Source organism: Hyperolius riggenbachi, chromosome 7 (genome assembly GCF_040937935.1).
Source record: "Hyperolius riggenbachi isolate aHypRig1 chromosome 7, aHypRig1.pri, whole genome shotgun sequence".
In the NCBI taxonomy this organism is placed as follows: Eukaryota; Metazoa; Chordata; class Amphibia; order Anura; family Hyperoliidae; genus Hyperolius; species Hyperolius riggenbachi.
In genome coordinates, this window is record NC_090652.1 from 276,929,922 (window position 1) to 276,942,801 (window position 12,880).

At 46.5% G+C, this 12,880-nt stretch overlaps 1 protein-coding gene across 1 annotated transcript in view; it reads right to left on the reverse strand.

Moving 5' to 3' along the window:
- Positions 1 to 12,880, reverse strand: part of TNFAIP6 (TNF alpha induced protein 6) — a 65,670-nt gene that overhangs the window by 3,677 nt on the left and 49,113 nt on the right. The window contains exons 3-5 of the mRNA XM_068247073.1: positions 6,325 to 6,486; positions 4,213 to 4,441; positions 1,165 to 1,205 (exon numbers count right to left, since the gene is read on the reverse strand). Coding sequence (XP_068103174.1) covers positions 1,165 to 1,205; positions 4,213 to 4,441; positions 6,325 to 6,486 — 432 coding nt within the window. The remainder of the gene's footprint in view (positions 1 to 1,164; positions 1,206 to 4,212; positions 4,442 to 6,324; positions 6,487 to 12,880) is intronic.

Genomic DNA, 12,880 nt, shown 5'->3' on the forward strand with positions numbered 1-12,880 from the left:
GTAGTGAGAGGTGTATGGAGGCTGCCATATTGATTTCCTTTTAAGCAATACCATTTACCTGAGCTATCTGCCTGCAGAGTCACACAGGAACAAGCATGCAGCTAATCTTGTCAGATCTGACAAAAATGTCAAACACCTGATCTGCTGTGTGCTTGTTCAGGGTCTATGGCTAAAAGTATTAGAGGCAGAGGATCAGCAGGATAGCCAGGTAACTGGTATTGCTTAAAAGGAAATCAATATGGCAGCCTCCATATCCCTCTCACTACAGTTCTCCTTTAAAGAGAATCTGTACTCTAAAATTCTTACAATAAAAAAGCATACCATTCTATTCATTATGTTCTCCTGGGCCCCTCTGTGCTGTTTCTGCCACTCCCTGCTGCAATCCTGGCTTGTAATTGCCAGTTTTAGGCAGTGTTTACAAACAAAAGACATGGCTGCTAACCAGCTTGTGATAGGCTCAGAGGAGCTCAGTCTGTGACTCATACAGACCCTGCAGGGGGCGTGGAGAGGGTGTGTATAGTTTCTCCCTATCACAAGCAGAGCAGCACATTCTTGCATGAGTGCCTGAGCCCGACAAAGCTGACAGGAAAGAAGATTTGATTATATAACAGAGATAATACAGCCACTGTGCAACTAGGAAAGGCTGCAGTAAGACAGACCACATTAGAACAGGTATAGGAACTTATAGGATAGAAGAAATAAGGCTGAACATTTTGTTACAGAGTCTCTTTATGCCACCAACAATCAAGAAATTAGTCTTTTTTTGGTACTTTGCAATTGCCAAGTGCTGAAAATTTATTTTAAACCTCCTGGGTGAAAAAACTTAGGTGAAAAAGTGAACTGGATTGGGCCCACTGTATACTCTGATCATTTCCCTACATACGGTAATAAAGAATTTATAATATCTTTAAGGTTTTCCATCCCATTGTTGTAATAGCATCACATGCCTCATCTAAGGCTTGGAGGAATTGGGAGGGCCTGCATGTTAATGCTGCTGAACAAACAGTTACTAACAGATGCATGTTAAGTAACACTAAAAGCATCTCTTGCATGGGAGATAAACAAAAACAGCCGCTACTTTCTGAATGACCGATGTACAACAGCCTGAATGGTGTTTTGGGTTATTGACAATAACGGTGATTTATTTCTTTATTGTTACAATACCTGTGCTAATGATGTCCTCTGGAAGCATGTCACCGCAAAACCTATAAAGAAATACGTTATTTATTAGCTATTATCGACATACCATACATGAAATGTATGATAAAGTAGTGCATTTTAAGTAAAAATTTGCACTGGAACTCGGAAGGAATGAGTGAGTAATTACTTCTACGCCCGCTGCCTGACACACGCTGCACTCATAGCTGGAGGGGGAGAGCGGACGGAGGACCCAGGTGAGGGGGGGTCCGACCCCCCTCCCCACCGTTGTGCCCGCTGCCCTCCTTCCTGGCTGCTACTCCCTCCAGCTCAGCGCCTTCCCCCCCCCACCCACGCCTGAGGAACATGCCTCACCCCGCCTCATCGGCGGCCCGGGGCTGCCTGTCACAACCGTGTATGTTTATGCCAATACCTCAGGATGACATCATACTGTGCTGAGATAATTCTACTAAACGTCAATATATTGGACCTTTCCCTTCCTTGGTCCATAGGATAGCTAGCTAGCATTCATTTTTATCTAAATACAATTCTGTTATGTTTTAGACAGACATAAAATGCTTGATAAATTCAGTAAAGGTGCCCATACTTCTACCAATGTATGATCAGATCGACCAAGAGATCGATCTCTCTCTAAATTAATCTGATCGGAGAGCAGGCTCGTACTGAGCCGCCAAAGTGCCGATGGTCCCATCGGTGGGCCCCGGCCAGCCCGCCTCCTGGGGGCCCCAGAGCTGAGGAGGGGGGCACAGTGCAGGAAGGGGGGAAATTGTGGACAGAGCAGCGGGGAGGGGGGCGCCCCTTCTGCGCTCCCCCCCCCCTCCAAAATTGAGCCAGCCAGCAGCAGCGGAGAATAGCTTACCGGGTTCAGAGTGATAGCACTGCGTGCCGCTTGGCTGGGCTGGTCTCCGTCTCCTGCACTGACCAATCACACTCTCACAGGAAGTACTGCGAGTGCGTGATTGGTCAGAGCAGGAGACGGAGACCAGCCCAGCGGAACACAGCGCTATCGCTCTGATGCAGGTAAGCTGTTCCCCGCTCGCTGCTGCTGGCTGGCTGCAATTTTGGAGGTGAGGGAGGGGGGGAAGGCTTCCCCCCTGCCCGCTACTCTGTCCACAATTTCCCCCCTTCCTGCGCTGTGCCCCCCTCCTTCTCAGCTCTGAGGCCCCCACTAACTGGGGACCTGCCTTCGTGGGGAAATCTGCTGCCAATCTAATTGCATTTTGTAGGGAAATCTGCCGCCAATCTAATTGCATTTTGTGGGGATATCTGCCGCCAATCTAATTGCATTTTCTGGGGATATCTGCCGCCAATCTAATTGTATTTTGTTGGGAAATCTGCCGGCAATCTAATTGCATTTGGTGGGGATATCTGCCGCCAATCTAATTGCATTTTGTGGCGATATCTGCCGCCAATCTAATTGCATTTTGTGGGGGTATCTGCCACCAATCTGATTGCATTTTGTCGGGAAATCTGCCGCCAATCTGATTGCATTTTGTCGGAAAATCTGCTGCCATTTGACTGCTTGATGAATTATCATGAGGCATGTAACTACTTGATTATTTTATCTAAAATGTATCTGGTCAGACCTAATCTCTGTGAATAACACCGCTACTTACTTTGTGTTTTTTTTTTAAAGTCTGCCCATGACTCATCATGACCACGCCCATGTTCCAGTGCGTGGTGACACTCATTTATTTCTGCTGCGGCGCACGCAGCACGCCGCATGTGGAGATATCCCTATTGTAGACTGTCCTCAGAAGTGCTCACAATCTATTCCCTACCATAAAATCATGCAAAATTTTATTTCTAGAGTACATGTGTATGTGAGCCCAAAGTAGGGGGGGGGGGGGGGTTGTGGAGGAGGAGAGGGGATCGGGGGGGGGAGGAGAGGGGGGCGGGCCCAGGCTGAAACTTCCTTGGTGGGCCCTTAGTGTCCCAGTCCGACCCTGTCGGAGAGAGACCTGTTGTCTGCCCATACACCACAGGCTGATTCCTGATAGATTTCAGCAAGGAATTGGCCTTGCACCACCACCTGCCTGGCCCACCCTCAAGTGTAAATGTCCCCCCCTGATGCCCATGCAGTGTAAAGTTCCACCTCTCCTGTTGCCCCAGCTCCCAGCCTCCTCCACTGTCACCCCCGAGCTAATGAGGTCAGGAGTCGCCGCAGCCGGACAAGTGAGATTTTACAATGTATGGGCTCTGGGCAGGGCAACATTATACACTTGCAGGGACAGCAGCCGGGGGTCTGTTGTGTTCGTCATTTGCCGTGATATCACATGCCATTATGGCCGTGCACCCGATCGAGCATTGTTGACTGAGATCAAAATCAAATGACTCACAATCGATCGGGTGGACATGTTGCAGTGCCAATTTTAATTATTGAATCAAATAGTCTCGATGGCACTGAAAAACCGGTAGATGTATGGGCACCTTAAATTAAAGGACCTCTGTCACGAAAATCTTAAAATTTAAAGTATATGTAAAATATATGTAAACATATACAATATACAAGTACATTTCTCCCAGAGTAAAATGAGCTATAAATAACTTTTCTCCTATGTTGCCGTCACTTACAGTAGGTAGTGGAAATCTGACAGAACCAACAGGTTTTGGACTAGCCCATCTCCTCATGGGGGTTCACTGAGATTTCTTTATTTTCAAAATGCAATTAGCGAATGGCAGTTGCTCCGTCCAACTGCCAAAGAAGTGTACGGTGAGCAGGGAGGCTGGCCAGCATCTTTGTATAAATCTTTTTCAGGGAGTGTCTTTATAAAGGATAAAGGTGATGCTGAGAATCCCCCATGAAGAGATGGACTAACCCAAAACCTGTCGGTAATGTCAGATTTCTACTACTTACTGTAAATGCCAGAAACATAGGAGAGAAGTCATTTATGGCTCATTTTACTCTGGTAGAAACGCACTTCTTATTTGTATGTGTTTTAAATGTTAAGATTTTCGTGACAGTTCCTCTTTAAGATTGATTGACCACTGCACTAGACATGATGAGACTTGATTATTAAACAATCAACGTTTCGCAATTTAGATATGACCTACCTTCCCACTAAGTTATGGATGTCATCGTAGCTGTCATAGACTTCTAAATAGTCGGCCACGCAGTCCAAGTCGTCCTCTATGTCCATCTCCAGGAACTGCAGAGAAATCCGCTGACCAAGCCGGAGTCGAATGTGCCAGTAGCAGATCTGTTCATTTTCATATTCCTTTGGGTAGCCTGGAGATTTAATAATCTTCTGAGGCTCTGTGAATACTCCTCCACACTCCTTTGCTAAAATAAGAAAAGGGATGATATTTAAGTGGAAATTTGTGCTCATAGAAAGTCTCCCTATACACATCCCAACCCTGACTGCTCTACGGTTAAGTTTATTTTAAAACTTGGAAAAAAATGATGCTTGCTAATACATTTAAAATAGGTTAGATTATCCTGTATGATATCATCATTCTAGCCTCTATTTAGCAATGTTATTGGGAGGAACCTACAGATGCATGTAGTGATGTATGGGCAGATTGAATCTGATCAGATAGAGATCTGTTGTCTGCCCATACACCACAGGCCAGATCAATGTTTTAGTATGAAATGAATTAGCATTGTGACACTGCCTCCGCTGCCTGTCGTGCAGTCGTCACCCCGAATGGCACCACATGGTGGTTCGTATATCACGTGGCGCAGGTGTAAAATCACACACCCACCTGGCGGTGCTCGGGGGTGACGGCGGATGAAACTGGGAGTTGCCGCAGCTGAAATCGGTTGAATCGGCGATCGGGCACGCTTGTTACAGCACCGACTGTCATGCCATTCGATAAAATGTTTGAATTGGATGGTCAGTTGGGCCACAATATCGCTAGATGTATGGCCAGCTTTACTTAGCCTCTTGTGCCAACATCCTATTGGGTACAACACTACACTTGGGTACACACTCAACCCATGATCTCTGCTAACGAAAGGCAGCTGGTAATACTAATTGATCAGGAGATATTGTGTTTGATTGAATTAAACTTAGATAGTAGATCTATCGAAGAAGAGGGAAGCCTCTGAATCCTGTAGAGGCTCCCCCTGGCATCCTCTGGTCCCCCGTTGCCGCTCGCAGAGCGTCTTAAGAGTTTCAACAAGGGCTTGTTGAAAATCTGATTGGGGCTGCCTGCGCTCCTCTTCAAGCATGAGCACGGTTGTACTGCTCACACGGCTACAGCATGGCCACACTCGTGCCAAAGAGAAGCATGGCTCCAATGTTCCGGGAAGTCCCGGGCAGTGGCGAAGATTCAGAGGACAGCGTTCTGGAGGATCCAGAGACTTCCATCCTTTTAGGTAAGTATGGGATTTTTCAACCGAGCTTCAGCTTGGGTTTGCTTTATAGGGAACCTGAACCGAGTTAAATTACATGATGTACATGCAAATGAATATTACATACTTACCTTGTCGTCAGTTCCTCTCAGAAGCTCACCTTTTTCTTCTTTCAATGATCCCTAAGGGCCCATTCACATTCAGAAACACAAAACGCCGGCGATTTTTGCCGGCGTTTTGTGGGAGTAATTTTCCCACGATTTCATGCAGAAAAATCCCTGGACATTGCAGCGATTTCTCCGTGATCGTGTTTAGCGATCTATAGCACCGAAACGTGATCGCCGGGAAATCACCTGAAAATGGTGCAGGCTACGCATTTGCGTTTCGCGTTTTTGGGTGATTTTCGCAAATCTCCCAAGTAAGAACGGGCCCATAGGGTCGCCGGCAAAACGCTCAAGTGTAAAGGGGCCCTTACAGTTCTGACAAGATTTTGTCAAAACTGAAACATACCAGTTGCTGTCAGTTGTAACTGAAAGAACAACTGATAAACAAGGTAATGTCCATGTTTCCCTATGGCTCTAGTCAACGATATTATAGTTTAACAGTGTGCTGGCCAGGAAGCTGTTATGGGGTCATCGCCATTTTTAAAATGGAGGACGGAGAAGACCATTGATCACAGTGGACAAACAGGATGCAGGAGAGGAGAAAGAGATTGATGAGTAGACCACACGGGAGGTAAGTATGAGCTGTGTATGTTTATTTTTACTTTTAAATTTCAGTTCAGGTTTTGTTTAAAGTGCTGCATCAGTCTGCTTTACTTAACCAAAAATATGCCTGTGAGTTTTAGAAATAATAATGAAGTGACATACCATGGGGATTGTAGCAGTAGGTGTCCCATCGTTCACTTTTGTTTAACCGGTAGCCATAATCTATGATGCCTTTTTTTCCAAATCCACAGTTGAACGTTGGTTTTACTATTGGATAACCGACCCTTCCTTTGTGCAGCCATCCTGCAGCGCAAACATGAAATCCTGCAGACCAATCACAGAAAGAAATATTGGGTAAATAAAATCAGGTGTGTCTGCAAATCAACATGTCAAAGTACACCTGTCATTAAAAATCTGCTAAAGAACAAGTCCCCTTTTAGGCCCCTTGCACGCTGGCATTGGTAACTTGCGTTGCATTACCCTTTCTTACCGCAAGGTGCCGCGAGTGCAATGTAAGTCTATGGAGCCTTGCAGGGTTCATGCAGTGCGATGCACCGGAAGCATCCGATCTGAGGCAAAGTCTGCTGCCCATTATAGCTTGGCATCCATGGCGACGCAGCGGAGCCAGAAGTAATTCAAGTCAATGGTGACGCAGGTTTAAAACAAATGTTGGTGGCAACAGTGCGCATGCACAGACGCCAATCTACTTGTGACATCCATCCTGTGTGCTAGCTACGGGCCTTCAACGTGAACACTGCGAATGCAGCGCAGGAGATTTGGGCGCAGCCGGCGCCACCATAGACCGTAATAGGAATTATAGCTTTAGCGGCGCACAGTCAGTAACTTCGGCGCCGTCAGAAGACGGAGCTGAAGTTACTTTTAAAACACTGTAATTCGCCTTCTAGCAAAAGCTGGAAACCAAATGACTTAATTCCCCACTATCCACGTGGACCTAGAGGGGGAATGGTAATTAACGTCGCCGGGAACTTGTGCAGCGGCAGGATACGCCATACCGGCTGTACCCTGCGTCTAAGACTCCCGGTGGCGAATTCTCTCGGATGCTTTTAACGGGCCCTCTGCATACAAAAGCATAGCTGCAGAGCTGTCACCACAAAATCAAATTAGGGAGGCCCAGGGCCGGCCCTAGACTTTTTGCCGCCTGAGGCAAACCCCCCCCCTCCCTCGCCTGGGTCCCCCGTCCTCCGCTCCCCTCCAGCCTAAATAGATGCAGCCGTATATGTAAGAGGCACGGGCGGGGAGGACACTCACCTCTTCCCAGCATGCGCTTCACTGACATCACTTCCTGCAGCGTTGCAGGAAGTGATGTCAGTGGAGCGCACGCTGGAGCGAGGAGGAGGTGAGTGTCTCCCCGCCCGTGCCTCTTACATATACGGCTGCGTCTATTTAGGCTGGAGGGGAGCGGAGGACGGGGGACCCAGGCGAGGGAGGGGGGGGTCCGACCCCCCTCCCCGCCGCTGGCCCAATACCCCCGTCCTGCCAGCTACCCCTCCAGCTCGGCGGGCCGGCTCCCCGCACCCACGGACGGGCGGGTGCCGCCCCTGGAAATTTGCCGCCTGAGGCAAAAGTTTCACCCCGCCTCATGAGCGGGCCGGCCCTGGGGAGGCCATAATATAGCCACTGAGCCCTGCGATGGAACATTGAGCTCTCACTACTCATTCCAGTCCCTGGAAGTGAGCTGTAGGGAGCTGTTTTTAAAGAGTTGTTCGCTGTTAATTTTATCACTCCCCTCCCCGAATGCCTTCCTCTCTCCTTCTCTATGCCGAGTGATCTCCCCTCAGTCAGGGGCACCACTAGCTACTTAACACTGAGGTTCCTTTAACTAAATTATACTTGGGGGCACTTCTAGCTACTTAAAGGGACACTATGGCGAAAAATGTAAAATATGAGCAAACATAGAAAAAAAAGAAGTACTTTTTTTCCAGAGTAAAATGAGCCGTAAATTACTTTTCTCCTATGTTGCTGTCACTTACAGTAGGTAGTAGAAATCTGACAGAAGCAACATGTTTTGGACTAGTCCATCTCTTCATAGGGGATTCTCAGCAAGGCTTTTATTCATTATAAAGGTAATAGTGACCTTAGCCCGTTTAAAAATGGGCTAGGTCTATCATTACTGCGCCGCACGCAGGCACCCCGCCGCGCGCACGTGACGCGCCCGCCCGCGCACACACCCACCCCCTCTGGCCCCGTCCACCACCGGCTCTCGGCAGTGTCTCTGTGTCTTCTCCCTGCACATGCGCAGTGCAAAAAAAGCACTGACACACGGACAGACGCAGGGACACTCGCATATTATTATAGAGGATTCCCTAAAAAGGATTTAAACAATGATGCTGGCCAGCTTTCCTGCTCGTTACACAGTTTTTTTGGCAATTGGACAGAGCAACTGCCATTCACTAAGTGCTTTTGAAAATAAATAAATCCTTAAGAATCCCAACATGACGAGATGGACTAGTCCAAAACCTGTCGCTTCTGTCAGATTTCTACTACCTTCTGTAAGTGACGGCAGCATAGGAGAAAAGTAATTTATGGCTCTGTAAGTAGCTAGAGGTGCCCCCAAGTTTTATTTAGCTAAAGGAACCTCAGTGTTAATGTGCTCTTTAATACTGAGGATACCTTTGGCTACCTTATACTAAGGGGCATCTGTAGTTACCTATGACGGCCCGGGCAAGGGAAGTAAGGGAGAAGTGACAGTTTGGCCAGCTCACACACTTGCGGTGCGGTCCGGTGGGGGTTTGTAGGTTTGTGGAGAGTGAAATCTAAGTTGCCAGGACAACTGTGTCTATAGGCTCCTGTGAGGTAAATCCGGGCCTGCTTAAAGTGAACCTCCGGACTAAAAATCAACTCAGCAGCACTGAAAAGGCTTGGTGTTTCTTTAACCAGACGGGCGGTATGGACGAGCTCAGCTCGTCCATCACCGCCGGAGGCTGCCGCTCAGGCCCTGCTGGGCCGATTTTCTTCAAATAAAGAGCAGCACACGCAGCCGGCACTTTGCCAGCCGCGTGTGCTGCCTGATCGCTGCCGCTCTGCGGCGATCCGCCGCGAGCAGCGGCGAAAGAGGGTCCCCCCAGCCGCCTGAACCCAGCGTAGCCGGAACAAAAAGTTCCGGCCAGCGCTAAGGGCTGGATCGGAGGCGGCTGACGTCAGGACGTCGGCTGACGTCCATGACGTCACTCCGCTCGTCGCTATGGCGACGATGTAAGCAAAACAAGGAAGGCCGCTCATTGCGGCCTTCCTTGTTTATTCTGGGCGCCGGAGGCGATCGGAAGAACGCCTCCGGAGCGCCCTCTAGTGGGCTTTTAAGTTGGCTGCATGAAATAGTTTTTTTTTTATTTAAAAAAAACCCTCCCGCAGCCGCCCTGGCGATCTTAATAGAACGCCAGGGTGGTTAACTGTTTCACAGCATCAGAACTTTGTTTCTCTTATCTAAGCCTTATTTTTAGCTGCACAGAAGAAAACTGCCCGGGCTTTTTTCCCCTGATGCTGTGCAAAGCATGATGGTATTTCTGATGTTGTTGCTCTCGTTCTGCTGTTTTGGTGCAAATTTTTTTTTTTTACATTTTGAATTTGACATTTGAAGCCTAGCGTGTGCAGCTGGGAGGGGTTATCAGGACACAGGACAGTTGGAACTGTGTCTCATGCTCCCTGTCACCTCCTTTCAACCAAAAAGATGGCAGCCCCCATGAATCACAAACATTTGCCTGTTCTTTTAAAACAGGGTGGGTAAGAGATTATATTACCTATCTATTCTAATTAACATTACTCATGTAACTTAATGACAGTATGTTTGTTTAGGCTGAAGTTTCCCTTTAATAGGATTATTTGGGTTTATTTTTAGAACCCAAAGGGCCCCCGATCCAATTTTTCTCCTAAGTTTTCTCCTAGTTGATATTTTCACATCTTATTAATACAAAGCCTTTAATCCACCACCAAGCAAGAAAATGCTTCACATACTTTTGACAGTACTTTTTCACCTACTTTGTGGTACTTTTTCAACTGCTGAGTGCTGAAATGTAATTTTATACTGATGAATACATTTTTTCTCCTAGAAGAAAACTTTGAAGAAAAAGTGAATTGGAACTGGCTCAGTCTTCTAATCTACGTAGTCATCGTGTATGAAGTAGAAATGTTATTATTATCTTGCATTAAGAAAGTTGCTTAGTCTTGGTGTCATTTTACTTTCTAATCTTCTGATCTTTTTTGCACAAGAGTTCCCTTTCCTTTAGGGGACACATAATAGCTCTAATGATGTGAAAGTAGTAAGCAGTCAGTTGTGTTATTGCGTAACTTGTCTGGGATCAGTTTACATGACGGTAGTGTTCAGCTGATTTAGCTTGCTGATTGCTGTGGAAATAGCAATGGTTTGATATGGTCATTTATTCTTAAATTGCACAAAATGTAGCACTGTAAGATGTCTGATTTGTACCAGTCAGCTGAATTAGTGGCTTCAAGCCTATGTGCACGTTAAAGAGGAACTGTAACCCAGGATTGAACTTCATTCCAATCAGTAGCTACCAGGGATGGTCAAATTCGGCTTCGGGAGATACCCGGATAGTTGCAATCTGGATATCTCCCAGTAATGCTGTGCGGGCTGGGCGGGGGGGTCAAGCTTACCTCTCTGACGTCTTCTTCGCTCGTTCCTCGGCGCCTCCCATGATGCGGTCCATGCGCATCACGTGACTACAAACACTTCCTCCTTCAACCCGGAAGGAGGAAGTGATTGTAGTCATGTGACCGCCGCGTGGACCGCATCGTGGGAGGCGCCAAGGGACGAGCGAAGAAGACGTCAGAGAGGTAAACTCTGCACAGCCCGCACAGCATTACTGGGAGATATCCGGATTGCAACTATCCGGGTATCTCCCAAAGCCGAATTTGACAATCCCTGGTCGCTAATACCCCCTTTCCCATGAGAAACCTTTTCCTTTTCTCAAATAGATCATCAGGGGGCTCTGTATGGCTGATATTGTGGTGAAACCCCTCCCACAGTGTGATGTCATGATCATGGCCCTGACATCACACTGTGTGAGCCTTGTTACATTGAGGGAAATAATGGCTGTTTCCAACTGCCAAGCAACCAGTATTTCCCTCTGTGCTTATGTATATCTATAAAAAAAAACAAAAAACAACCTTTTAGCCTACCGTATTGTTAGGGTGTGTGGTTATAAATAAAAGCAGTTGGTGCTGTCTAGTTTTTTTTTTCATGTCTGCCAGTAGTAAAGCTGATTACGAGCAGTCTGATTGTGGATAAGACAATATAAACAAATTACACAGCAAATATCGATAATGTCCTAATCTCTCTTCTATTTTTCTATTTTTTAACTTCTCACTTTAAAGTGTATTGATTTATTTTTCTCCCTTTTTTGCTAAAGTTCTTCTTTAAAATCTTTAACCCTCTCCCTTTCTACCACCTCCACATCTAATTTATGCTAGGTACACACATTGCGTTTTTGCGGTCGATAGATGCGTTCGATTGATAATTTTGGTCATATCCAATATTACTTTCGATCGTTTTACCGCTCAATTTTTCATAGAAGTTAATGGAATTGGTAAGAAAAGATAAGAGAATTGAGCGGGAAATCGAGCGGAAAAACGCATCGTAAATCGATTGAAGGGGAAATCGACCGAAAAAACGGATCGTGCGCACCCAGCATTAAAGAATGTCCGCCACCCATATGACTGGGAGAGAGAAATTAGTACAACCCTAGATTGGGAGAATGGTTGCTTGCAGCTCATTCATCTCCTCAACAGCGAAAGTCAACTATACAATTCTTTATTGTTGGTATGTAACCCTGGACAGATTGGTCAAATTCGGATCAAACCCTAAAGCTGGCCACTAACGGTCCAATTTCTAACGAAAAATCGTTCGAGCGATCAGAAATTCTGATCGGACGAAAAATCGTTCACTACACCATCAACTAACCAATCTTTGCTTCCTATCTATCACGACCACCAAGAAAATCCAAATTTTCGTTCGACGAAAATTCATTCGGGCGACATTTTTTTCACTCGTTCATAATCGATTGTGTCCACCAATGGAGATTATTTACAACCAATACGATCAGAATTTCTGATCGCTCGAACGATTTTTTGCTAGAAATTGGACCGTTAGTGGCCAGCTTAATGGACACTGTTTCAGACTGAGGCTGCAGTGCATTTGGCCCATTCTACCACACACTGGCCATTATTCTTGGCAAATCTCCTTCCCGAGAAATGGGGAGTGAAAACTGTTGGAAATGACTGATGAACGACTCATCTTTCAGATGTCGGGCCTTATTCAGTTCACTTTCTTCTCCTACTTTTTCATTTTCTTTTCAAAATGTTTTTTATTTATTTATTTTTTATTTATTTTTTGCTCTAATATTCAAAAAGGAAACCCCTCTGTCAAGGGTGTAACTATATGGGGAGCCAGAGGCCCCAAATGGGGAAGGGGGGGATGTATTAACCCTTCCTCATGCTGCAACTGGTTTATACACCAAATCAGGTATGCTTGTGGATGCACTTGAGGGGGGAGGGGGGGGGGGGGGGTACGATATCTTGATGACCAGACTTATTTGACTTCTGGAAGATGGACCTCCAGGCTGTGGGGGTCATCAAGGAGTGATGGTGAAAGGCTTGTGACCATAGGAGACCACCATCAAGGTTTTGGGGATGGGGGGTGATTTGTATTTACACCCCTGTTCTCTGGGTATCATTAGACTGATTA